This window comes from Chinchilla lanigera, unplaced genomic scaffold (genome assembly GCF_000276665.1).
Source record: "Chinchilla lanigera isolate Chin_1 unplaced genomic scaffold, ChiLan1.0 scaffold00144, whole genome shotgun sequence".
In the NCBI taxonomy this organism is placed as follows: domain Eukaryota; kingdom Metazoa; phylum Chordata; class Mammalia; order Rodentia; family Chinchillidae; genus Chinchilla; species Chinchilla lanigera.
The window spans coordinates 1,521,189-1,545,508 of NW_004955545.1; the positions used below are offsets into that span (position 1 = coordinate 1,521,189).

Below are 24,320 nucleotides of genomic sequence, written 5' to 3' on the forward strand. Positions count from 1 at the left end.
GCAACGATCCTCCTGCCTCAGCCTCTCGAGTGCTGGGATTACAGGCGTGCGCCACCACACCCAGCCTTAGGCTTTCAATCCTTATGGCCTTGGCCCCAGTGACCTTCGCCTCAGCCTCTGCTGGTCAAATATCCCCCTCAGCCTCAGCCACTCGGCAGACTCATCCCAGAGCTCCCTGCCCTCCGCCCTGCCAGCTCCCTTCTTGGCCACAGCCCTGTCCTAACATCTCACTATGGCATGGCCCTGGGACTGCCCTGGGTCTTGGCTTCAAGGGCAGTCATCTCAATCAGCTGAAGACACCACACTTCTCATCTCATTCTTTCCTTGACCGGCCCAGAAAAAAGCCCTCAGCCCTCAAATCCTAGTCATTGCCACATTAGCCAAAGAATAAGCAGGGACACTGGAGCAGGTGTTACAGGTTAGGGTTTTCAACATCGCTAGGCTTTTCTGACATTACCTGGAAGTCCCTTCACTCCCCAGGTGACTTCTTAGCACATTGCCCACGGCAGGTATTTCAGCCTCCACCACCCACTCCTGAGACCTTTATGCCACTCACAGCCACCTGCTTCTTTCTCTGCTGGTGCCCCAGCCTTCCACTCCCCCAAGGAAAGAGAGGCTCAGCTCTGCCTGAGGACCTCTTCTCCCCTCCGCCTCGGCCGTGCCTGGGCCTGTGCCTGTTTAGGGCCACCTTGTCCACCTGGCTTAGAGCCCCCCTGTCTAGTCAGTGCTGTTCCTGTCCACTTCCTGTCCTGGGTATGGAAACATCTGTTAATGCTGGGTCCCTTGCAAGCTACTCCTCTGTAACTCTCTTCATCATCAGGCTTCCTGTTTGTAGCTACAACAGATAGCATTTTAAAGGAATTCTCAAACTTCTGGCAGCTGTGAGGCAGGGCACACTTCCCCTCTTTCTGGGTCCTCTCTCCCAGTCACCCCTCAACCTGCCCTGATCTGGTTTGGGCCTTCGTGGCGTATGAAGAGTCCCCACAGGCCACACCCGTGAGCTCTGCTCTTCTGCTTTCGTGAGCGCCTCCCCTCCCTCTTAGGTTTGTGATGAGCTCTGCAGGGTTTGACCCTCATCCCCTTCTTTGCTGCTGTGCCCTTCATCAGAATGACCTAGCTCATCCTCTTACAGTGTGGGTGTCGACAACCCCAGAAGAGACACCTGCAGCCCCAGCCTTGCTCCTTTCCAGCTATGCCCTGCAGACACTTCATAGTCTTCAACTGGGCCAGCCCTTTCTACCCTCTACCCAGAGCCCCCACACCTGCCGAGTCCCGAGCACGGATCCCAGTCTATCTCAGGACTTGCAGCCGCAGGCTACCACCACCCTCTCCCAGACTGTGTCAGCCTCTGCCCAGCTTGCACCTTGCCTTCTCAGCTTATGGTCTTAAAAAAGTGAATATTTCACTTTCCAACCTGATTTTCAAATAGCAAGTAAGGCCTCTGTCTCTCCTTGCCTTGACTTCAGCCTCATCTCCCAACATTCTCAGAGGTCTCTGCCCAAACACACAACTCCCTACACACCCCAGGTCTTTCTTACCTTCCTGACTCTTTCTCCAAACTCCCACAGGCCTCCCCCTCCACTTAGCCTGACAACACTCAGGTTGCCACAAAAGCAAGCATGTTTTTCCTTTCTTCTCCGAAGCGTTCATTAACACCCCCCCTCCAAGAGTACCTCTCTCCTTTATGTGGGTGCTCTCAACACAAGTGCTATGTGTGTGATGTCACTCTCCTCCTTGGACAGTGAGCCCTGGCAGGTGGGGTGCAGACCCAAAGTGGGCACTGAGTAAACCTCTGTTCCTTCCCCCGTCTCACATCTGTGCTCAGCCCTAGCTCAGGTCCAGCAACCACAAAGCCCGCTGTGAATGTGTCAGACTCGCTTCCGATCCCCAGGCACCAGCTCCTGCATCCCCTCACCTGGACCCAGAGCTGGACGGCTCCGAGTGGCTGCTGTCCAGCGCTACGTGGAGCTGTTGCTGCAGGATTGGTTCCTCCTCAGTGGCCCTCCTTCCAGCCGCAGCCAGCCATATCTGGGGGCCCTCCTCCTCACTGGAGTCCCTGGAGAAGCCTCATCTCAGAGACTGCAAAGGCTGCTCCCACTGCCCCTACAGACTACAGTCACTGAAAGACTCACAGCTCTATGTCCAGGTCCCCCTGATAGGAGAGGGGAGTGGCGCACACAGAGCAGGTGTTGCCTAGGAGGCGGTAGCAGTCCTGGCAGTAGCGACCTGTAGAAGGCAGGAGAGAAGGGGAACTTGAGTTACAACCCCCGCCTCCCTGCTTTCCAGCCCCTCCTTCCCAGGCCCACCCCTGGAGGGACCAGCCTTGCGCTGCTGCAGTGCCCCTTGCATAGAAATCCTGTTCACAGCCAGAAAACCAAGGAGAGCAGGGAGGAGATGGGCTACCCGAGGGCCTCATGCAGGTGAAAGTATGCATATCCATGAAGGGAAGGGACAAAAAGCGAGGTAAGGAGAGGCTGATGGTCATATGCAGATATGGTGAGTGCCATCAAGGAAGGGATCTGCCCTGGTGGTCTCACGGCTCACCTTGGCACCCTGGCGTACTGCAGAACACAAAGCTCTCCAGGTCCCCTTTCTCTGGAGGCTGCCCACAGCCCAAGCAGTAGGGCTGGTGCGACTGAAACTGCCTGATAAATGGTCTCAGCCATGGGCACCTGAGAAGAGGCATCACACACAAGGGCCAGCCAGTCTAATCCACACCAGCATCAGCCTCAGAAAGATCAGAAGATTTCCTGCAGCCTAACCTCCATCTCTCCGCCTCTGGCAGCACCTGCTCTATTGCCCTGTCTTCCTTCTTCTCCTCACTCCCACTCCTAACAATTTTCATCCTGAATTCTGCCTCAAAGGGTGTGGAATGGGCACCCTCCTTAACCAAGCCTCTGGTCACCTAAAGAGGACAGTGGCCCCTCTGACCCCTGGCTCTTTTTCTATCTACTCTTGCCACACCCCCTGGGGAAAGACAGTTGGCTCACCAGATGGCCAGCTCCTGGGGGGCACTCACGTGACCCTGGTCAGCTGCCCGGCGCCTCACCGCTCGTTGCAGGTTGGCCTGCAGGTTAGTTCGGCGGCTTAGAAGCACGTTATAGAGGTAGGAGATCCTTTCCTGATGGGGGAAATCAGGGACAAGTCCCACCTGACCCTGTATGGTCTGCCAGGCTTGCCTCTGCATCCCTCCCTGCTTTTCTTCTATCCAACTCCTACAAATCCCTCCAGGCTTGCCTCAAATGACCTCACCTCTGGGAAGTCTTCTGGGCCTCCCTGGGTGGAATTACTCACTCCCTCCTCTGGATTTCCATACCACTTTATTTGTTCCTTAATATAAGTTCTTTTTAAAAAGTATAATGTCTCCTTAAAAGACAACCTGGCCTGCCTTGAGATGAGCCCCAGCCTATGTGGTTCGTCCTGGCATCCTCGGTGACTGGCACAGTGATAGGCTATGGTAGATGCTCAGTACGTGATTAGCAAATGAGTAGACAGAGGGTGAGTTTCCCTCCAAGCCCCAACATGCCGATACTGCTCCTGTCCTCTCTGGTTTTCTCAAGACTTTGGAGGTGAGCTTTGTGTCAGGAAGCCCTGCCCCAAGTGGCACCACTTCCCCCAGGCCCATCTGGGCCCCAGAGACCTGCAGTTCAGGTCGCTTGCTTTGGGGTTCAACCAGAGGAGAGAGGACTCAGCTGCCAAAGTCTTCTGAGCTCCCCAAAGCCAAGACAGCCAAGCTCGGCACCTGGGGCACGACAGGGACTGATATGGCCAGGGCCCCCTCACCTGTTCACGGGATGGGTAGTAGGAGGCACAGATGACCCGCCGGAGCCGGCTGACATAACCACCACACAGAGTGACAAAGAAGCACAGGCCGTACATGGCGCCTGGAGCACAGAGGTCCAGTGAGCACTGCTGCAGGCCCTCCTGCTGGCCGCAGCCCTCCCACCTGCTCCCGGCCCCCAGGGCCCTGGAGCTGTGGCCATACCGATGACTATGTAACTGGTGGAGTCTGGCTCTGAGGGCTGCAGGAGGCAGCGCCGGGACAAGATGCTGACATTGCCTTGCTGCAGGACATCGAAAGCTGACACCAGGTCACGGTAAATATTCCCTGTGTATCCTGTCCCTTCCACGGTTATGGTCACTAACACGGGGCCTGGTACAAAGACACTGGGTAAGGAGCGCACATGATAGGTGCCCGTTCCACTCCACATAAAATGAGCACGTCTGTGGAAGGCGGGCCATCCAGGTCATAGGCATGGCCCATACTCTCACCAGAAGCCTCTGATGCCCAAGCACCCTTGGGGTGCCCCAAGGCCTGACCTCAGTTCTGGACTCTCTGACTGGCTCCCTGATCTAGCTGGGCAGCACTGGTGTCCGGGCTGCCTGGCCAGGCCACCAGATCTGAGATTCACTCCACCCCACACTGCCCAGAAACACTTTATGTTAAGGCATTGGTGAGTCAGGCGTGGTGGTACATGCCTGTAATTATGGCTACTTGGGAGGCTGAGGCAGGAGGATCAAAAGTTTGTTTAAATTGCCCCTAGGCAATTTACAGAGATCCTGTCTCAAAATTTTAAAAAAGGGCTGGGGCTGGGCAAAATGGTGCACACCTGTAATGCCAGCACTGGGGAGGCTAAGGCAGGAGGATTGCTATGAGTTTGAGGCCAGCCTCAGCTACCTAATGAGTTCAACACCAGACTGAACTGCATAACAAGACCCTGTCTTGAAAGAAAGGAAAGAAGGAAGGAAAGGAAGGAAAGAAAGAAAGAAAGAAAGAAAGAAAGAAAGAAAGAAAGAAAGAAAGAAAGAAAGAGGGAGGGAGGGAAGGAGGGAAGAAAGAAGGAAGGAGAAGGAAGGAAGAAGGAAGGAGAAGGAAGGAAGAAGGAAGAAGGAAGGAAGGAAGGAGAGAGAAAGAAAGACACCAAACTGGGTGGATTTTTTAAAAAGGGCTGGGGATGTAGTTCAGTGTGAAGGCCCTAGTTCAGTCCCCACTACCACACACACACACACACACACACACACACACAGCATTGTGTACTGTGTAGTAGGCATTGGACCAATTGGGTGTTTGTTTTGGGCTTAGAGTTTTGTGTTTTATTTTTTCTGTCCTACTTCTGGTGCACAGCTTTACATTAGTTTTGTTCCTTGGCCCATGGCAGTCTTGAGCATGGTCTAGCAGCACCCAGCATATAGTCTCCTGTCCTTACAGTGACCCAGAGAGGTTGCCCCTTTGGTATCCCATTGTTCAGATGAGCAAACTGGCTCTGAGAGGTTACACAACTTGCTTGAAGTTACTGCCTGATAGAGGACAGGCAAGACCAGGATTTGAACACAGACTGGTCTAACATAGAGCTGATATCTTTATACTCTGTTCTGGGGGTTTTGTTTTGGTTTGGTTTTTTGTGTTGTGGGGTTTTTTTGTTTGTCTGTTTGTTTGTTTTTGAACTCACTATGTAACCCTTGAAGTCGCAGGGCTCCTTCTGCCTCAGCCTCTCCAGTGCTGGGATTACAGGCATGCCCCACCACACCTGGCCTCAGTTGCTCTGTATTGTCATGACCTTGACCTGGGTACAGGTATTACCGGGCAGATAGAGCTGGAAGAGGCTGAGTAGCAGTGACATGGGAACATCTGAGTAGTCCCCAAGACAGAGTGTGGGGAGGAGGAGAAGGCGGGGGAGGATACAGAATCAGGAAGGCCAGAGTGGGGTGCACTCGTGCATGGCATGCACTCACTGCGGGCCACTATCTCCCCTTGAAGCTGGTACCGGGCCAAGTCGAGCACCCAGAAGACAGCATAGTCCAGGAAGACCAGGAGAAACATGAAGACAAGGTGGCGCATCAGGCCGAAGAACTCCAGGATGTAAAAAATCTGCTCCCATTGGGACAGGAAGATGGAGTCTAGGGAGGTAGAGTGATCCGAGGATGGTCCCCAGTCCTCCCCTGCACTGGGCCCAGATCCCAAATGGGGTATGTGTTCCAGGGCCTGTTTGCTTTTGCAGAAGATGGAAAAGAGAGGCTGGGAGGACCATGGACAACAAGCCTGGGAATCCTTAGTGCTGAGGGGCTCAGTGGCTGGAGGTGCAGGCTTGGCAGCGCCCCTTGGGTCCAGCCAGTGGCCCAGCCAGTCTCCAAGACCTTCCCTGCCTGTGCCCAGCACTTGGGGTCAGGCGTGGGCTTGAGGGAGCCTTGGCCTCAGGCCCTCACCAGGCTGGATGTAATGTCTGGCCTCGTGGGCGCTGAGCGGCAGCACTGTGGGCAGCCCTGCCAGGGAGCGCACAGCCTCCTTGCGCAGGAAGCGGCTGGTGATGTAGATGTTGTCGAAATCATCCCAGTTCAGGTAGGCGTACCGGTAAAACAGGGCTCTAGAGGGAGAGCGCACAGGAGGCCTCTGGCACCTGGGTCAGGCTCTCGGGGAGCCCCACCTGGCCCTCAGCCTCCCGGGATGCCAGGCTGAGCTGGCCTTGCAGCCCTCACTGGAGGTAGAGGAGCGAGAGCAGCAGAGGCGTGGTGTAGCCCATCAGAGCTAGGGCCTCCCTGAAGCTGTGCAGCTTCAGGCTGATGGCCTCGTGGAGGTCCAGAGCCACCTGGGAGAGGCTTCGAGAGGCATTGAGGTCCACGGAGAAGTAGTGGGTGACTGTCATGTTAAACTCAAACTCCTGACGGACTCGGTTGATAAGCTTCATCACAGCTGAGGCCAGCAGGAGATGTGAATGGGGAGAGTTAGCAGGGCTGAGCTGCAGGCGTCAGGGGCTGTCACAGCCCAGGGGTCACAAAGTTTGCCAGAACCCTGAGGGCTTGGGCCTGCTGCGGACTGGGAAGAGAGTGGGACCTCCACCAGCACCACCGCCCGCACACGCTCAGCATTATATCTGGCACACGACAGAGGCAAATAAGGATCTATCTGTATGTCCTGTGCTTGGGGGAGGTGGCCCTGGTCCTGTGTTCAGCTCCTGGTCTAAAGTCTGGCTTTGCTCAGGTACCTCTCTCTCCTTCACTGGGCCTCAGCTTCCTAATCTGGACAGCATGGACATCAATGGGGTTAACCTCGTGAGGCCCTTTCCTGCTTTTCTTTGTTTACAGCCTAACAGGGGCTGGGAGGTGCCACTCACGGATGCCGATGGTCCTTCGCAAGAAGGGCTGGATGTACTTGGGGATGATGCAGAACACCTGGACCACTGAGAGCCGAACCAGTGTTGGGAGGAGGGGCAGAGATAGAGCTGCCCCAGCCCGCTCTGGGACCCGCTTCTCACAGGACTTCCCAGTTTTCCTACTGGCTTCCTCCTGTTCCCCCAACATTACCCCCCTCCACCGCACCCCCTCCCTCCTCCCTGCCATGAGCCCTCGGCTTTCTCACAGCTGGCGAGTCCACACAGCACCAGTTTGAAGGGCACAAGCGTGTAACACAGGTGGTAGGCTTGTGGTATGATCTTCATGCAGTTGTCTTTGGCGTCATCAAAAACCCGCGCACACTTTGAGTAAGGGTTGCCCAGCTCGGAGTTGCAGACGTCACCGATGTGGAGGAGCCAATACCACACATTCCTCAGGGCCCTGGCTGGGGACAGCTGAAGGGCTGGTACCCAGGGACAGAGTCCCACAGCCCCTCCTTCTCTGGGGTGCGGGGAACATCAGCCAGCACCCAGGAGGCCAGAGCAGTCAGGGACAGGAGTAGGGGCCAAGACCTCCAAATCCAGCCAGGCCATGAGCTCACCCACGTGCTTCACGCCATCCATGATTGAGCGAAAGAACTTGCGGATCTGGTCAGCCACCACTTTGGCCTTGCGGGCAATAGCTTTAATCTTGTTCAGAGCACCTGTGAGAGGGGGCAGGGACACCGTGGGGCCTCCTCCAGGTTGCAGGGCCAGTTCTCGCCATCGCCCCTGCTAGGGAGGGGAGAGGGAGGTGGGGAGCCTGGCGGAGACCGCAGAGCCAGGACACAAGGGTTTAGTTGGGCCCCAAAGTCTCTTTCAGGGCTGGGGGCTTGGAGGCTAGGACACAGGAATGGGGTGAAGCACTGCAGACCATGCAGGGTGAGGGGACGCTGGGGCCCGTGGGAGATGGAGTTGGGGCTTACTGACGAGGGGCTGCTTGGCCTGCTCCAGCACCTCCGCAGTCTGGTTCAGAGCCAGCTCCGCCCCACAGGCCACAGCCTCACTGGCCAGGGAGAAGTTGTGCAGAGTGTTGGCACAAGGCCCCTGGAGCACCACCCCAAAGGCAGCCACCAGCAGCAACATCCGGCCATGCCCTGCGGAGACAGCCCTGAACATAGCAGCAAGACCCTTGTAGACAGCTACCCCTGCCCCGGGACCTGCCCCAGGACCTGCCCCAGGACGTGCCCCTCGCCCCTCAAGCCGGGCTCACTGGAGAAGGCCTGGGGCAGCATCAGAAAGACAGTGGCTCGGACCTGGCGGGAGAACCCCATGCCCAGGCTAAGGAAGGCAGCCAAAGTGACGGTGCCCACCAGGCAGCCCCAGGGGCTGTGCCCCTCCACCAGCAGCTCCAGAAGCCCATAGGCCGTGGCCAAGGACAATCCCAGGGTGAAGCCACCCACACTGCGGACCAAGGCCCGGGCCATGCTAGGCTCCTCTGCCTCCAGGGGCAGCACCACATCCCCCATAGCTTCGGGCACGGCTGTAGGGACTGAGGCCCCTGTCTCTAGGAGAAGCCCCAGGTTCTGAGGTCCTGGAATTCCTCACCCTATCCAGAGATTCCGGAGGGCTTTGGCTGTGTGTGTCTCACAATCCCTTACCTGTTCCGAGGGTTGGAGAGGGAGAGTGGGTCTCCAGTCTTCTCCCACATCTCAGAGCTAAGGGACTGAAAGACAGATCGGACAGGGGCTGGGAGTGAGGGAGGATGGCCCCTCCCTTCTCTCCCAGGATGGAACTTCTAAGGAAAGCCTTGAGGAGACTTCTGGGACCACAGAGGTTTCCACAGAACAGACCTCAGGACGCTAAACACCGTCAGAGTGGAGCAAGAGGGCAAAGAAGGAAACCAAGCCATACCAGTGAGATGGACACCAGAGAGCCCTTCCCAGCACACCCTCCTTTCAGCCTCTTTTTTTTTTTTTTTTTTTTTTTATGTGTTTTAGAGACAGGGCCTCAGTATATAGCTCAGGCTGGCCCCAAACTCCCTGGGATTGCAGGCCCACAGCACCACACCTGACTATTATTTTGTTTGGAAACAGGGTCTTTTTATATTTTAAGACAGCATCTATCTGGCTTTTTTAGTTCAGGCTAGCCTTGAACTCACTATGTAGTCCAGGCTGGTGTCGAACTCACAGCCTCAGCCTCCCAAGTGCTGGGATTACAGGGTGCACCACGACACCTGGCCTTCTTCTCTTCCTCACTCCTGTCCCATTTCGTTGAGATTCCTTATTCTCCTCCAGGGTCCCCCAGCTTACCCCAAACATCCTCCAGTTTCCCGCAGCCCCTTCCCCCCTCAAGCCCCTAACCCTAGTGAGCCTAACCCAGCCAGCACAGAGGGCTGTGAGCCTAACTGCTCACCTCTCAGCTGTGCAGAGACTTCTGAGCTGGGGGCTGCCTGAGCTCTGCAGCCGGTTCCTGTGGCGCCAGCCAGGAGAGTTCCCTGTCACTGCCTTCCTGCTGGGGGCCGGCACTGGGGGGCTCCTGGCCATAGGTGAGTGTGGAAGCAAAGGATGGGGGGGACAGGGGCTGGAGCGGGATTGAGGCCGAGCCATAGACCTTCAGCTTCACCCCGGGCCCCCAGGTCTCTTTCAGCTCCTGGTGAACCCCATGAACATCTATGAAGAGCAGAAGATGGTGGTGTTGTACGGCTTGGTGGGTTAGTGCCAGCCCGAGACCCGGGTGTGCGAGGCCTGGGGAGCGTGGGTGCCTGGGGGAGTCAGAGCTGTCATTCCCCATATCAGCGCCTCGTGCCTTCAGCCTCCTCTTGGGCTTTAGGGGAAATCCAGGGGAATGAGGCCCCAGCCTAAGATGGCAGAGGCCTTGTCTTCAGTGAGTCTCCCCAGTTTGAGGGGCACCCCACAATCCAAATCCCACCACCCTTCCTGACCTCTCTGGGTCTGGAGGTAGAGTTCTTGTCTACCAGGCACAGGGGCCTGGGTTCGATCCCATCCCCAGAACCACAAAACAGAGAAGGGAGAGACAGAGAGAGAAAAAGAGGGAGGGAGAAGGAGAGCGAGAGAGAGAGAGGATTTCCGATGGTGACAGATGGCATGAAAAATGACCAGGGATGTGTAGAACGTGGCTGGGGCTAGCTAGAGCGGTTAGGGAAGGCTTCTCAGAGAAGGTGACTTTGTGGGCTGGGAGATGTAAGCACCTGCCACTGCTTTATCTCCCCAGTCAAAGATGAGATTTGAATGGAGATCTTTGGCTGCAAGATCAGAAAACTCACCTAAAAAAGTGGTTGAACCATAGAACAAATTTATTATCTCATAGAACAAAAATCAAAGTAGAGTGGTTTTGGAGTTTGGTAATTCAATAGTTCAATAATCCATCAAAAAAACCAGGTTCCTTCTGTCTTTTCTCTCCTCCCCCTGCAGTGCAGCCTGTCAACCACTCCTCTTCAGGTCACAAAATGGCTGCAACAATTCCAAGCATCACATCTTTTTTTTTTTTTTTTTTTTTTTAGTATGTCTTTGCAATATGTAATAGTTGCGTTCATCTTGGGACGTTGGTACATATACATATGGAATCTTGATCATTTTACTCACCCCACTCTCCTCTCTTCCTTCTTCCCCAGATACTTTTTCCACCTCTACAGAGTCACCCTCCCTGTTTCTTACCATCTCTCTTTTATTTTCATCTTTAAATTGTTTATAGGTTAGGTCTCTCATATTAGAGAGACCATGTGATATTTAATCTTGTGTCTGATTTATTTTCTGTTTTGTGTTTGCTTTGGTGTTTTGATGTTTCTGTGTTTGTTTTTTGAGACAGGGTCTTGCTATGTAGCCTGTGTCGGCCTTGAACTCATGGCAATCCTCCTGCCTCAGCCTCCCAAATGCTGAGATTATAGGCATGTATCACCATGCCTGGACTGTTTTTTGTTTTTCTTTTTTTTAGTATGAGTTTTCAGTACATAATGATTGCATTCGGGGCTGGGGATCTAGCTCAGGGGCACAGCACCTTGTTTGGCAAGTGCAAGGTCCTGAGTTCGATTCCTGGCACCAAAGCATAATGATTGCATTCATCGTGGGGAGCTGGTGCAAGCACATAACACATCTTAATTCTTTTCATGTTCCCTTCCCCTTCCCTCCTTCTTCCTTCCCTCTGTTTCTTGGCCCCCTTTCTATTAGATTTATTTCATTTACTATCATGATCTCAAGAGCCATCCATTTTCCTACAAATGACTCAAATTTATCTGTATGACAGAGGTATTCCATTGTGTAAGCACCACATGTTATTTCCATTCTTCTCTTGATAGACATATCAGCCGCTTCCATAATTTAGCTATTGTGATTTGTCCTGCTGTAAACAGGGGTATACATGTGTCATTGTAACATGATGACTTTAACTCTTTCAGGATGATACCCAGAAGAGGTATAGCTGGGTCAAATGGAATTTCTAGTTTTGGTGTTTTAAGGACTCTCCATACTGATCTCCCTAGTGGTTGCACCAGTCTATACTCCCACAGAAGGGTTCCTTTCCCTCAGAAACCCCCAGTTGTTTTTTGTTCTTGATGCTGACCATTCTTGCTGGAGTAAGGAGTCAGTGCTGTTTTTGTTTTCTTTGTTTTTGTCTGTTTGAGACAGGGTCTTGCTATGCAGTTCAGGCTGGCCTTGAATTCACAGTGATCTTCCTGCCTCAGCCTCCCAAGTGCTGGGATTACAGGTGTGCACTACCACGCCTGGCTAGTGCTGTTTTGATTTGGATTCCAGGCACCACATTTTCACTTACAAAATGTCAAAGACCAGAAAGGAAAGGAAGGAGCCTCCCTTCATCACACCCTCTGAAGGAACAGGGGATGTTCCCTACAATCTCAGCAGGCTTCCTCTTATATCTCTGGCCAGGGCAGCATCAATCTACTGTTCCCTGAACCTGCTGGATTCAGGTGAGCAGAATCCCCAGTTACGGGAATAAGCTGGAGTCTTGGGCCAGGAGGCTCTTTCTCTGGCCACAGTACTCACACGTGGTCCCCACTGCCACCTTCCACGCAAACCCTTAGCTTTCTGGCTGTTTTCCTCACGAAGACCCAGCCTCCTTCAGTTATCATGATCTACTTGGGAGCGAGGTGGCCCAGTCTCCACCGCAACCACTTCCAACCTCGCACTTTCCCCAGCATCTGCCTCCTCGATGCCTCTCACCCGGCTCTCCAGCCCCAGCTGTGGAGAAGCCGTACCCTCTCACTCGCTTTCTCCTCTACTCCCTTCCCTTTCTGGTTCTTCTGACGGCAGAAAGGGGATTTGAAGAATGAGAGGAAAAGGGACGAAGACTGCAGCCACCGATGCTGTTGTTCTGATTGCACCTCTAGTGCTCCCCGTGAGGCAGGCACTCAGCCCGGCTGTCCCTTCTGAGGCTCTCTGTGGACCTCAGCCCTGGATTCCCATAGAGGGCAGATAAAGCCTCTTAGCTCCTGCGGGCAGCTATGGCCTCTTCCTTGGGGACCCCGCACCCCAGCAGACTGCCTGGCACACAGGCAGCTCCAGACCTGATGCCTTCCAAAGTGCCCACTTGTCCCTGAGAAAATGCACGCGTCCTTGCCTGCAAAGCCACGGGAGCCACGCGTCGCCCGGCTCTGATGAGAAGCAGGCTCCGTGCAGGGAAGGCTGGGGTGGCTCGCAGGCTCTGCAGCACGGGCTCCCGGGGTCTCTCACTGACACATGACACCCATTCTCCCCACAGACCTCCTCCTGTGCCTGCCTATGCCAACCACTTGGCTCCCTTTTCCAGAAAGTCCACATTTCTGTTCTGCTTTTGTAAATTGGTGGCGTAGAGGAGAGAAATACTTTCTGCTGCTTTGCTCAGCCTAAAACAGATACCCAAAGCTCCATGGGGTTCTGTTAAAATGTAGGGCAACTATTGGTCAACTATTGTCCTCAGCTGGAGTCTTTGGCCAGAAGGCCAAGACCACAAAACAAGTCCCTTCCAAAGTCCTGTAATACCATGGTTGGTTAAGACAGATCCAGACTCACCCCCAAGGGCTGGGGCAGGACCGGGCTGTTGGCCTTGAACAAAACCCAAGTTGTGTTAGTGAGAGAGAAGGCAGAAAAAACTGCTGGGTGGCACCAGACAGGGTTGGCCACAAACCTGTAGGACTGGGTGGAGCCGCTCGGCCCAGGAATCAGGGAGGAGCGCTCCTGCCTGCAGCCTGAGGTGCGGCAGGGCAGGGCAGTGGAAGAGAGGCTGGCATGCTACAGGAACTGCCGCGGGGCCTGGGGGTGCATGTAGGGGGTCAAGGGCGAGGAGCCTGCTTTCAGAAGGGGGCAGCAGCCAGGTCCTCAGGACCTGCAGGTGGGCCTTGTTAGAGGAGTTTGTCTTTTATCCACCAAGTACAGTAGCAAGTCACTGGATGATTTGAGTCAGGCAAGGGACGTGACCCGATTTATGCTTTTACACAATTGCAGTGGCAGTCCATTTTTTTTTGTTATTCTGAGAACTGAGGATTAAACCCAGGGAGCACTGAGCTCCTTTTTAAGAACAAATTATTTTGAGGCAGGGTCTCACTGAGTCACTGAGTTGCCTGGGCTGGGCTCAAGTTTTCAGTCCTCCTGCTTCAGCCTCCTGGAGTGCTGGGATTACAAATGTGGCTCCACACCTGGCCACTCTGGCTGCTTTGTACAAATTGAAGTGCAAGAGAAAAAGTAAAGAGACTAGTTCTAGGCCAGGGGCTAGAGGTGTGGTTCAGTGGTACAGTGCTTGCCTAGCATGGGCAAAGCCCTGGGTTCCCTCCTGGGTTCCGTAAAAACAGCAAACAGTCTAGTCCCAGTGAGAGATGATGGGGACTCTCGAGCACAGTGAGGTGGCCGGAAGTGCAAGGACTGGGGAGCTGCTGTGGCGATCCTTGAGCAAAGGGTTTGTCAGTGCTGCGTCACCTGCCTCCTGACCAGCTCCGGCTCTCCTTTGGCCTGGATGCCATCTGCGCTTCCCAACAACATTCACTCATCTTCAGGGCCAGGTTGACACACCGGCTCTTTGTCCAGCCTTCCCAGCCCCACCCCTCCCTGCACAAATCCCACGCCTGCCTCGGCTCCCGGCTCCCCGTAAGCCCCTCCCTGGTGCCCCGTGCACATGGTGTGGTAGTCATCTGTTTACTTGTCTGTCTCTCTCTGGGTTACGACTTCTAGGAGCTCACTGTCTCCTTGCAGAGACCACAGGAAGACATCACGAAACTGCTGCAACATACAACAGCACATGATTTGGGGCTAACAGGAGCGGGGAGACTGAGTGCCACAGGTGTCCGAGCACTGGGAAGGTCAAGGTGGTCTCTGACCTCTTGGACCCCCCCACCAAGCAGCAGTGCCTATTTCTAGAATTTTCCTCTTGCCTACTCTCTTACCTCATCACTTAGGATAAGAATGAACCCAACCTGGATGCGTTGGCTGCCTTCCCTGACACAAACTTGCACACTCATACACGCGCACGTATGCACGCACACGCACCAAGCACTGGCCATGACTCTCCCATCCGTAGCCATCTCTCCATGCCAGTCCAAAGACTGGCACACAGTTGAACTTGGAAAGTGGCTGCTGAATGTGTGAATGGATGGTCCTGTTTACAGGGAGGAGGGGCCCGCGGGGGCCGGGGCAGGGGGCTCTGGTAAACATAAGTGTCAGCTTCTTCGCTTTGCCTCACTGCCTACTTCCTGGGCTCTCCTGACAGGTTTGGGGGCCATAGGTTGGGGGACCTCCCCTCACATCCGCTGTGCCAGCCTCCTGCTCGTGCCTAAGATGCTGGGCAAAGAGGGTAGGCTCTTTGTCCTGGGATATGCCTTGGCTGCCATCTATGAAGGTGAGTGCATCGACATGTCCCTGAGTGCTGGTTAGTCACCCTGAAGCAGTGACCCCGGGTGGAAAAGGTAGGGGTCTAATCCCAGCTGCTCCAGTTTGCTGTGTCCTAAAGAGAGCTCCTCCCCATCTCTGGGCCTCCTTAGTTTATACAGGGGAAAAAGCCCAGGGTTAAATGCAAAGAATTCTCACAAGCTTACTCAGTCCCCTCGTTGTACAATCCTGGAAGGTGTTCACTGCATGCAGAGAAAGGGTTTGAAGTTCTTGCCTTACACAGCAGTAACCACCGCCTCCTCTTCCAGGGCCAGTGGCCAATCTGAAGCACAATCTCAACGAAGTGGTAGCATCGCTGGGCTGCACCGTGGAGCTGCAGATCAACAACACCCGTGCGACCTGGCGCATCTCCACGGCCCCACTCCGGGCAGTGTTCAAGGACCTGTTGGTCAGGAGCCTACGTGTCCCTCTCCTGGGGCTGAGTTCACTTGAGCTAAGAGCTGGAACCCTGGATGCATTTTCCCAATGGGGACACTGCTGGCATTTTTTGCAGAATATGCCTGGTCCTCGGGCACCAAATGCCAGGAGAGCACCCCCAGTGGTTGGGACATACCCCACATCCACTTCCAAATATCCAAGTGGGCGGTACCCTGGGCAGCTGAAGGAGGGTGATAGGAAAGCAAGCGCCTTAGGCTTTGAAAGCCAGGATTGGGGTCCAGCAGGCAGGGGTGCATTGGAGAGGCGGGGAGTTGGGAGATGGGGGCTGAGGGCTTTGGGAGTTGGAAAGGTTCAGATGGCACAGTGATCTGGGGTGAAATCCAAGGGCCTGGAGAAGCACTGACTGATTAGAAAGGATCTGGGATGGGAGGTCCAAGGAGGAGCTGAGGGCCTGGGAGGAAAGCGTGACAGCTTGGGAGAGGTGACTGGCCCCACACTGTGAATGGCGGGGATCTGAAAGGGAGAGGCTGTGTCTCTGGCCAGCTCCCCATAAGCCCAGGAAAGATCCCAAAGGTTGGCATGGGCAGAGAACAGGCTGGAGTGAGGGTAGCAGCTCTAAACAGTCATCCTTCTCCCTTGCACCCTCTTCCCCCTTTCCTCCCTTCTTGCTTCCCTGCCCGCTCCAACCCAGGGCAGCAAAGAATCACTGAAAGCAGAGACTCGGAACATCTCCACTGCCTTTAAGGACCTGGATGCCCAGGTGAGCAGTGAGGCTGGCTACGAACCTGAGACTGCCATGGACTCCCAGGGGACAGCCCAAGGTGCAGAGGCCCGGAAGGCCCCCAGCACTAAGCTCCACCTGTCAACCCAGAAGATGTTCGAGCTGAAGACCAAGCTGCGCTGCTCCTGTGAGGGGGCGTCCCTGGGCAGGCAGGGTGGGGCAGGCCAGGGCCAGGGTCCAGGTCGGGGCACAGAAACCTCAGACACCCTTGCTTCTTCCCACAGACGTGGTGAACCGGGCTATTCTCAACTGTCATCAGTGGTTTGACCGAAAGCATGAACAGTGCATGCAACGCATCTGGGTCCCACTCCTGAACCACTTGCTCTGCCTGCCAATGAAATTTAAGTTCTTCTGTGGCATTGCCAAGGGTCAGCACAGTGGCAAGAGGGTGGGGTGTACCAGGGTTAGGGAGCCAAGTCCTCGGGGACCACGATAGGTGTGGTGCAGGAAAGCCATTGGCAGGAGGGCTTAGGCTCTGTGGACACAGCACCCTGCGGCCACCATCTATGGCTGTCGAGTGACCCTGGTGAACGGAAGCAAAACTCTGAGCATCATCTCTTCAGCTCAAAGAGGGCACAGTAATGGGACTTATCCGTTAGGGGTCCTGAGGATTATGAGGATGATGCTTATGCAGGGACTAACGGGGCTGGCACGCAGGGGAGCCACTCCATAAATTTTGGCTGTCGTCAGTGTTTCTTGTGGTTAGGGACAGGTGAAAAAAATGACAGCAGGGATCAGGCCTGGCTTCCGGGAGGAAGACTGCAGAGACAGTGACAAGGGGAAGTCATTATGGTAGAAAGTCACGGCCAGAGAGACAAGAAGACCAAATGAAGCCAGACCTCGTGGCACATGCTTGCAATCCCAGCCCTCTAGAATTGTGAGTTAGAGCCCAGCCTGGAAAACAGTAATTTAGCAATGCCTTGTCTCAAAATTTAAAAAAATAAGGGCTGGGAATGCAGCTCACTGCAGAGGCCCTGGGTTCCATCCCCAGTATTACGGGGAGAAAAATAGCGAGATGAGGAGCCTCCCAGGAGCACACGCAGCCCTCCAGGCAGAAGCCCTGACCTGGCCCAACTGTCCCCAGTGATGGAGGTTTGGTGCCGCAGCCGTATCCCGGTGGAGGGCAACTTTGGGCAGACCTATGATTCCCTCAATCAGTCTATTCATGGCCTGGATGGAGAATTTTCAGCCAATATTGACATCAAGGTAGGGGCACTGGTGGGGTGAGGGGAAGGTAGGGAGAGGAGGATGGCATTAGGGACAAGGAGGGTGTGGGGGAGATCACCCAGCCTGTGGGTGGAATGGCGAGCCAGGTGGGAGGTAGTGTAGGTGCAGGGAGCAGGACTAGCACACAGGGTGGTCAGCAGACAGAGTGACACCTTCTGAAGGTCCTGGGGACCTGGGGACATGAATGGGATGCCCAGTCTGGTGCCTGAGTACACCCATGTGTCTCCCAGGAGGAGAAGCAGGCTGGGGTGCTGGGCCTCAACACGACCTGGGAGCACGTGAGCACCGAGGTGCGGGACTACGTGGAGCGGCAGGAGGCCCAGCTGGAGTGGGTCCTCGGGCTGTTGCATGCACTGCTGTCCTGCACCTTCCTGCTGGTCCTCCGAGCGTGAGCTGCACCCCCACACCCGCAGCCCTGCCCCTACCCCTGCCCCTGCCCTCACAGGGGTGGCCCGCCCTGAGAAAGCCTGGAAGACAGAGTGCAGACCCGATCACCAGCTCTGAATGTGAAAGCTAATTTGCCTTTAACTTGACCTTTTTATTAAGTTGGGTTTGTTTTTTACATAAAGTTACAGGGCGCATGGACATTTTGTTGGAAGAAACGTTACTCATGTTCCCATAATCTTAAAAGGGCAACGGTCTCCATTTATCTACCTCCTTCCAGCCTTTATCCTCATACTTTTTTTCACATTTAGCTTTGACTTTTGATTTTTTCTTGCCCTTCATATTCCCCTTGGCTCTGACTTTGTGCCATTTTTATCATTCAATTTTGCTTTCATTCCCTCCTGCCTGCTGTGTTGGCAGATACTTTCCTTCCATTTAGAACAAAGTTCTCAACTCCACCCAGCCTGGCGTCCAGCTGGGCCGCCTGGGCCTCACTCTGTTCTCATTTCCCCGTTGACTTTCTGAACCCCTGAGTCTCTGTCTTCATGCCATTTCCACCCCAAGTGCCAGATAGGGGCTGGGCCAGGGCAGCCACAGGGCCCTTGGTCAGTCGGCTCCTGTTTCTGGGGCAAGGGAGTGGGTCTGTATGTGCCTTGTGGGAGGAGAACGAGGAAGGAAACACACTCCTGCCCACAAGATACTCTTGGTCTAGTTGGGGATGAGGGAGACACCCACAGACAGAGGCGTCCAAGAGCCACGCTATGGACTGGCCATCAGGACAGGTGTGGAGCTGAGGCGGCACCCCTGGGACAGCCAGACCCAGGTTCCAAAAGGCCCAGTGGGGCTCCACAGTCAAGAAAAGGAAGGGTGGTATCTTGGGCAAGGATCTTGGCATCTGCAGGGTGGAGAGAGAGACAGGGTAGAGTGGGCCAAAGTGGGCATGACCAGAAGGATTTGGAAAGCCCTGCAGGGAGGCCCTGACCTGAGGTAGTTACAAGATGGGCTGTGGCCCATGGGAAGCAAGGAGGCCTGGCTAGCTCAGAGTTAGCCTGGCTGTGGTAGGGCGGAGATGGACGGAGGAAGGGGGAAAGTGCAGCAGAGCTAGCTTGGAGTGGGAAGGAAGGAGTCATGGAGTCCAAACCTACTTCCAGGCTTTGCCGCCTGGGTAAGGTGAAGGGACTCAGTGAAGGGACAAGGGCGGCAGGAAGCCTTAGCACGACAGCAGTAGGTCTCTCCACAAGGGGGCGCTCCCAGTCTGTCTTTGCATTCCGGGTTATTTCTATCTCACAGAGATGTAGATTTTTACAGGGTCCCAGAACCAATAGCGTTGGAACTTATGTTTCACACTTTACAGAGTTTATTTAATGTATTTTTACAGTTTTCAACACATTTCCAACAATTAACATTTTTCCTTAGGAAACGAAAGCATTATGTGGGACTTTGGGGAACACATGGAAGATAGCTATACACACACACACACACACACACACACACCACTCTCACGCTCAGTGGAGGGGCAGGGCTGTTGGGGAGGCGGGAGATGGTGGCTTGGGGTGAGTTTTGCCTGATCCCCTTGCCCCATGTGCTGTAGGTACAGCCTAAAGGCCCGGACTGGAGGGGCAAAGTGGGAGTCAGAGCATAGGGGGAGATTCCTGAGGTCTGAAGAGGTTTCCTAGCCTTGGCCTCATGCCTCCATCCACAACCACTCGCAAGGGCCCATCCCCTTACATCCAGCACTTCCACCACACAGCTGGAAGGCAGGGGTGGGCTCTTGGGCCCTTGTCACCATTGCCTGGCACTGCCCCTTAGACATGGGGTGTGCAGTGAATCCTGGTTGGCCTTGTGCCCCAAGAGCCTGATGGCTGGGTTGAGTGAGCAGTTCCTACCAAGAGAGATTTTTTTTTTGTTTTTTTGTTTGATTGTTTTTTGTCTTTTCGAGACAGGGTCTCACTATGCAGTTCAGGTTGGCCTTGAGCTCACTTTGTAGCCCAGGCTGGTCTCAAATTCACAACAATCCTCCTGCCTCAGCCTCCCAAGTGCTGGGATTATAGGTGTGTGCTACCATGCCCAGCTATCAAGACAGATGAAGACATCCCCACCATCTGTTCCCAGGTCCTTCTCCTACATGGACAGCTATAACCAGGACATTCGCTTTGACAACATCTACATCAGCACCTACTTCTGTCAGATCGATGAGCGCAGGAAGAAGCTGGTGAGCGAGCACAGCTCTGCCTAGGGGCGTCATTTTATGGACTCATGCTCCAGGAGGACCAAGGGGAGAGGGCGGGGGCCTTGGGAGGCCCTATGTGGACAGTTCTTCTTCAGGGTAAACGGACTCTGCTGCCACTCCGTAAGGCTGAGAAGAAGAGCCTCATCTTCCCCTGCAAGCCCACCATCCAGGCCTCGGAAATGAGCAGCTTGGTGAGGAAGTGTGGGCAGCAGGCCTGGGGCACAACGGCAGGCGTGACTCTGAGGGTGGCAAGCCCAGAGCACCGGGGTTCTCTTGCAGGCACGGGAGCTCCTGGAGACGCTGCCCGTCCTGCTGCTTCTGCTGGTGCTGTGTGGGCTCGACTGGGCCCTCTACTCGGTCTTTGATACCATCCGCCAACACTCCTTCCTGCAGTACTCCTTCCAGAGTGAGTCTCCTCTCCTGCTCCCCTTCCTGTGACAGCCCTCCCTGCCCTCCCCAGGGTCCAGTCTCAGCCCAGCAACCAGACAGCTCTCACCGGGGAACTACAGCTACCCCTTTACCTTCAGACAGGGAGGGGTTGGGATTGGCAAAATCCTAGAAAGACCTATACAGCTGAGTTTTCCTATCTCTGTGGCTTGACCCCCACCGACAGCTGACATCCTGCCCACCTTAACGCCAGCTCTCTCCTGACTCCTCTATCCCCATCCCGGCCCCAGGCAGTCATAAACTGGAGGTGAAGGTGGAAGGAGACTCCATGCTTGCCCGGCTTCTTCGGAAGACCATTGGGGCCCTGAATACTTCTTCAGACACAGGGGTGGAATCAAACAACATGCGTGAGTGACCCTGAAAGTTTAAGAAACTGAGTACTGGAGGCTAGAGTTAGTGGAGTCCAAGGGAAGGGTTGGGTGGGGGCGGCAGGCCTTGGTGAAGGAGAGATAGTGCCTGGCCTGTTTGAGGTGGGGAAATCACAGCCCAGACTATATGAGGGAGCAGTTTGGGTCAGAGAAGACCCACACTGCTGGGGCTGGGGCCTTGGCATCTGAGGGTCAAAACCCTCTAGAGCAGCATTGTCCGACAGAGCCTCCTGCCGTGATAATTTCCAAGATGTGTTCCACCTAAGGCCTGGTGGCTGCAGTACCGGCTCTATAGCTCTGCAGGTTAACAGGCCAGCAGGGGGACAGCAGGGAAATCAAGGTCTACCCTGCATCTCCGGCTGGGGAGCTTAGGAGTTCAGCCAGGGCTCCCTTGAGCAGCCTGCCTGCCCCAGCCCGTGGGCCTGGATGCCAGGGCCTACTGGAAGGTCACTTACCCCATCGGCCTGCTGCTGTGTCTCTGCCTGGCCCAGGCTTTTGGCTACCGGCTCCGGAGGGTCATCGCAGCCTTCTACTTTCCCAAGGTGTGCCCCCAGAACGTCCCGCCCTGCACACACATAGCTCCTACCACCCCCATTTTCCTCCCTGGCACTGTCTCTACTGTTGAACAGTCCTCTCTGTCCCAGCGAGAGAAGAAGCGGGTCCTGTTCCTCTACAACGAGCTATTGAGGAAGAGAGCAGCCTTCACGAAGCTGAGGCGGGCTGCTATCGTGAGGCGGGCCCAGCAGCAGAGGGCTCCAGTAAGTCCAGGCCCCTGCGAACTGTGGGAAAGGGGCATCGCCCGGCATGCACCTGTAGGCCCCGCCTGCTGGAGCTCAGTCTGGCCCAACACATGCCAGGGGCCCTGGGCCTCCAGCTCCAGAGCTCAGGACAGTGTTCCCCTCTGTGCCCCAGGGTGCAGCTCAGCCTGAGACAATCAGTGGACCATCAAGGAACAGGAGGAAAGCAGAACTGACTTGATACAGTCTGGCCAAGGAAACAAAAGGGGCCCATGACACAGCTACAGGTTCTCAAAGGGCACTGCAGGCAAGATCAGGGCAGCTGAGAGGAGGGGAAGGAGGCAGGTGGGCTGGGGCCAGGAAGGCTTTGTGCAGTCACAGTCAGGAGAACCATGTTCCAGTCCACACTCCCTTGTTAAGCTATGTGACCCTAACCAAGGTTCTCCCAGGCCTCGGTTTTTTCCTCCGAAGCATGGGGAGATTGGACTGATCTGTAAGGCCCTCTAGCTAGGAACCAGAAGGTCTGGGTTTGAATCCTTGCTCCTCCTCTTAGTGTGACAACTGTATGATCTTAAGCACTTTAACTGCTGTGCCTCGGCTGGTCTTTCCTGTTCTCTAAAACGGGGCCAACTACTTCATCTTCTTGTTGTAAGGACTAAATAAGTTTTCTTTCATGGCGTTGGTTATATAGTAAAGTTCTATATATCTGTGTGTTGCCACTGTCCACTTCTGGGCTAGGGACCACCTCTCCAAACATTCATGTCCTCACCTGAAAAAAAGATGATAATGACAATATCTGCCTGCAAATGTGAGTGTGTGTATGTGTGCATGTGTGTGCATGGTGCTGGGATGCAACCTAGGGCCTCACGAAAGGCATGAGCTCTCCCACTGAGCTACACCCTCAGCCCACATGGTTGTCTTTGGAATTGAGTTAATTTACCTACAGTATCTTAGTACTGGGCTAGACATTATAAATGGAACAAATGGCAGCCATCCTTTAATCAAATCTATTTTTTCTTTTTGTCTTTTTGTCTTTTTGAGACAGGGTCTCACTATGCAGTTCAGGCTGGCCTTGAACTCACTTTGTAGCCCAGGCTGGCCTCAAACTCGCAACAATCCTCCTGCCTCAGCCTCCTGAGTGCCGGGATTACAGGCGTGCGCCACCATGCCCGATATATTTAATCAAACCTAGCAAAGTTCTCAGAAGTGGTACCACGTTTGCTTAGCTTTTTCTCCAGAACCTAGACCTCTCCATCCTCATGACACACAATAAAGGATGGGTGAATGTCCAATGAAAAACAAAACATTGGGATTCCTTGGCCTAGTCCTGAAGTAAACTGTTTGAATGCGTAGAGAGAAGTATGAGGGGCATGCATGCCAAGCCGAGGGAACAAAATGGACAAAGACTCAGAGTCCACAGGTAGTGCCAAGTAGCCAGGGCCAGGCGAGGAGAAAGTGGCCGCAGAAAAGGCAGAATTCAGTGGTAGAGAGTGTGGAGGGCTCTGAAGACCAAGCCAGGAGTTACTGCTTTTGTTGGGCAGGCAATGGGCCCCTGAAGTTTCATCAGGAAAGTGTGGGTCTCCTAAGTGCCTTGAAGGAGGGTTGCTTGCAATTGTGTGGACAGAGGGTAGGTGGCAGGGGGGACATAACGACAACAAGGCTAGTGATGTGGAATCACGGCATCTGGGGCTGGCCAGGTTTGACTTAGAATTCACCTTTTTTTTTTTTTTTTTTGGTTTTTCTCCGGTACCAGGAACCGAACTCACGACCTTGCACTTGCCAGGCAGGCGTTTTGCTGCTGAGCTAAATCCCCAGCCCCAGAATTCACCTTTTTCATCCGCAAGGTGGAGACAATGATCATTGTCAGTCATTGTCTCTGTCCACAGCCTCACTTCTCAGTCTCACTGTGAAACACAAGCCGATTTACAAGCGCAGATGACAGCTGTTGCTGATCTAGCTGCAGGGTGGGCCTGGAAGCTGCAGCCTCCCACGCTGATCACCACCGAGGGAGAGTGGGAGGAGGCTCAGAACCCATAGCACCCCTGTCATCAATGACTTATGGGCATTGTCATGTCTGGGGACTTAAGACAATAAGTGCTGTCCAGCGCCCCTGGTAGTTTGTGCTTTCCGCCTGTCGCTAACAGGCGCTAATCACCCACCCCATCTTCAACAGCGCCACCACCTGGTGGACACCCTGCACCGCCGCTGCCCGGTGCTGCGCCGCTGGCTGCGCCGGCGCTGCGTGGTGTGCCAGGCCCCCGAGACGACCGAGTCCCACGTGTGCCCGACGCCAGACTGCCAGGCCGTGTACTGCCGGTCGTGCTGGGACGACATGCGGCAGCAGTGCCCGGTCTGCACGCCTCGCGAGGAGCTCTCCTCTTCCGCCTTCAGCGACAGCAACGACGACACCACCTACGCGGAGTGAAGGGCTGGGCCCGCTTCCCGCTCTGCTACACGCTTAATAAAGCGCCTTGTTCGCCCCTGCCGCCTGTGCTTCGTGGGGATCGGGGGTGGGCCGGGCGCTGCCCGAGAGCTTCCTCCGCTTGGGCGGGAAGGCAGCGAGGCTCCCAGGGAAGGGTGCGGACACCGGGCGAAGGCAGGCAAGGCGCGACGCCCAAGCCGATCGGACCCAGCTCCCCGCAGCCTAGCTGAGGCGCACCGCGTGGGAGGAGCCGCGGGAAAAGACTTTAGGACCCAGGGGCGGGCCTTTCCGGGGGCGGAGCGCGGCGGGGTGGAGCGCGGCTCCGGGGCCGGGCCGCTGCGGGGGTGGAGCCGGGCTGGTGGCCTTGAAGGA

General features: G+C 55.0%; 2 protein-coding genes across 10 annotated transcripts in view; one reads left to right on the forward strand and one right to left on the reverse strand.

Annotated features, from left to right (window-relative positions):
* The window catches only part of Dcst2 (DC-STAMP domain containing 2), a 10,949-nt gene extending 2,272 nt beyond the window's left edge, over positions 1-8,677 (reverse strand). Inside the window, exons 1-15 of one of the 7 annotated variants that reach the window (XM_013508302.1) lie at positions 8,549-8,677; positions 8,359-8,401; positions 8,072-8,242; positions 7,709-7,810; positions 7,355-7,552; positions 7,110-7,175; positions 6,475-6,688; positions 6,205-6,362; positions 5,734-5,898; positions 3,986-4,153; positions 3,784-3,884; positions 2,991-3,121; positions 2,545-2,672; positions 2,133-2,226; positions 1,916-2,056 (exon numbers count right to left, since the gene is read on the reverse strand). In XM_013508302.1, coding sequence (XP_013363756.1) covers positions 1,916-2,056; positions 2,133-2,226; positions 2,545-2,672; positions 2,991-3,121; positions 3,784-3,884; positions 3,986-4,153; positions 5,734-5,898; positions 6,205-6,362; positions 6,475-6,688; positions 7,110-7,175; positions 7,355-7,552; positions 7,709-7,810; positions 8,072-8,242; positions 8,359-8,401; positions 8,549-8,614 — 1,946 coding nt within the window. In that variant the 5' untranslated portion in view covers positions 8,615-8,677. Of the gene's footprint in view, positions 1-1,915; positions 2,057-2,132; positions 2,227-2,544; positions 2,673-2,990; positions 3,122-3,783; positions 3,885-3,985; positions 4,154-5,733; positions 5,899-6,204; positions 6,363-6,474; positions 6,689-7,109; positions 7,176-7,354; positions 7,553-7,708; positions 7,811-8,071; positions 8,243-8,358 lie in introns of all 7 variants that reach the window. The other 6 variants (XM_013508303.1, XM_013508299.1, XM_005411539.2 and 3 more) reach the window with 6 other exon arrangements.
* A 60-nt stretch (positions 8,678-8,737) lies between these two features.
* Positions 8,738-24,271, forward strand: Dcst1 (DC-STAMP domain containing 1). 3 transcript variants are annotated; one of them, XM_005411562.2, is made up of 16 exons: positions 8,738-9,001; positions 9,508-9,633; positions 9,724-9,798; positions 14,796-14,924; positions 15,223-15,362; positions 16,044-16,260; positions 16,358-16,501; positions 17,218-17,339; positions 17,591-17,748; positions 19,857-19,956; positions 20,070-20,165; positions 20,254-20,380; positions 20,652-20,768; positions 21,189-21,331; positions 21,434-21,547; positions 23,700-24,017. In XM_005411562.2, the coding sequence occupies exons 1-16, from the start codon at positions 8,851-8,853 to the stop codon at positions 23,949-23,951; spliced, it is 2,211 nt and encodes a 736-aa protein (XP_005411619.1). In that variant the 5' UTR covers positions 8,738-8,850; the 3' UTR covers positions 23,952-24,017. The 3 variants fall into 3 exon arrangements, with proteins under 3 accessions (XP_005411619.1, XP_005411617.1, XP_005411623.1); XM_005411560.2 differs by lacking the exon at positions 8,738-9,001 and adding an exon at positions 11,855-12,027 and having other exon boundaries at positions 9,398-9,633; positions 9,724-9,794; positions 21,281-21,331; positions 21,419-21,547; positions 23,700-24,271; XM_005411566.1 differs by lacking the exons at positions 8,738-9,001; positions 9,508-9,633 and having other exon boundaries at positions 9,749-9,794; positions 21,281-21,331; positions 21,419-21,547; positions 23,700-24,271.
* Positions 24,272-24,320: the final 49 nt, after the last annotated feature.

What these genes read in the sequence shown, in the direction of transcription:
- Dcst1 (XM_005411560.2), top strand. Translation starts at nt 9,760, where the DNA reads ATGAAGAGCAGAAGATGGTGGTGTTGTACGGCTTG. An exon ending in ATGAGCGCAGGAAGAAGCTG is followed by an intron (nt 19,957 to 20,069) that starts GTGAGCGAGCAC and finishes GTTCTTCTTCAG; the next exon opens with GGTAAACGGACTCTGCTGCC. An exon ending in CCTGCAGTACTCCTTCCAGA is followed by an intron (nt 20,381 to 20,651) that starts GTGAGTCTCCTC and finishes TCCCGGCCCCAG; the next exon opens with GCAGTCATAAACTGGAGGTG.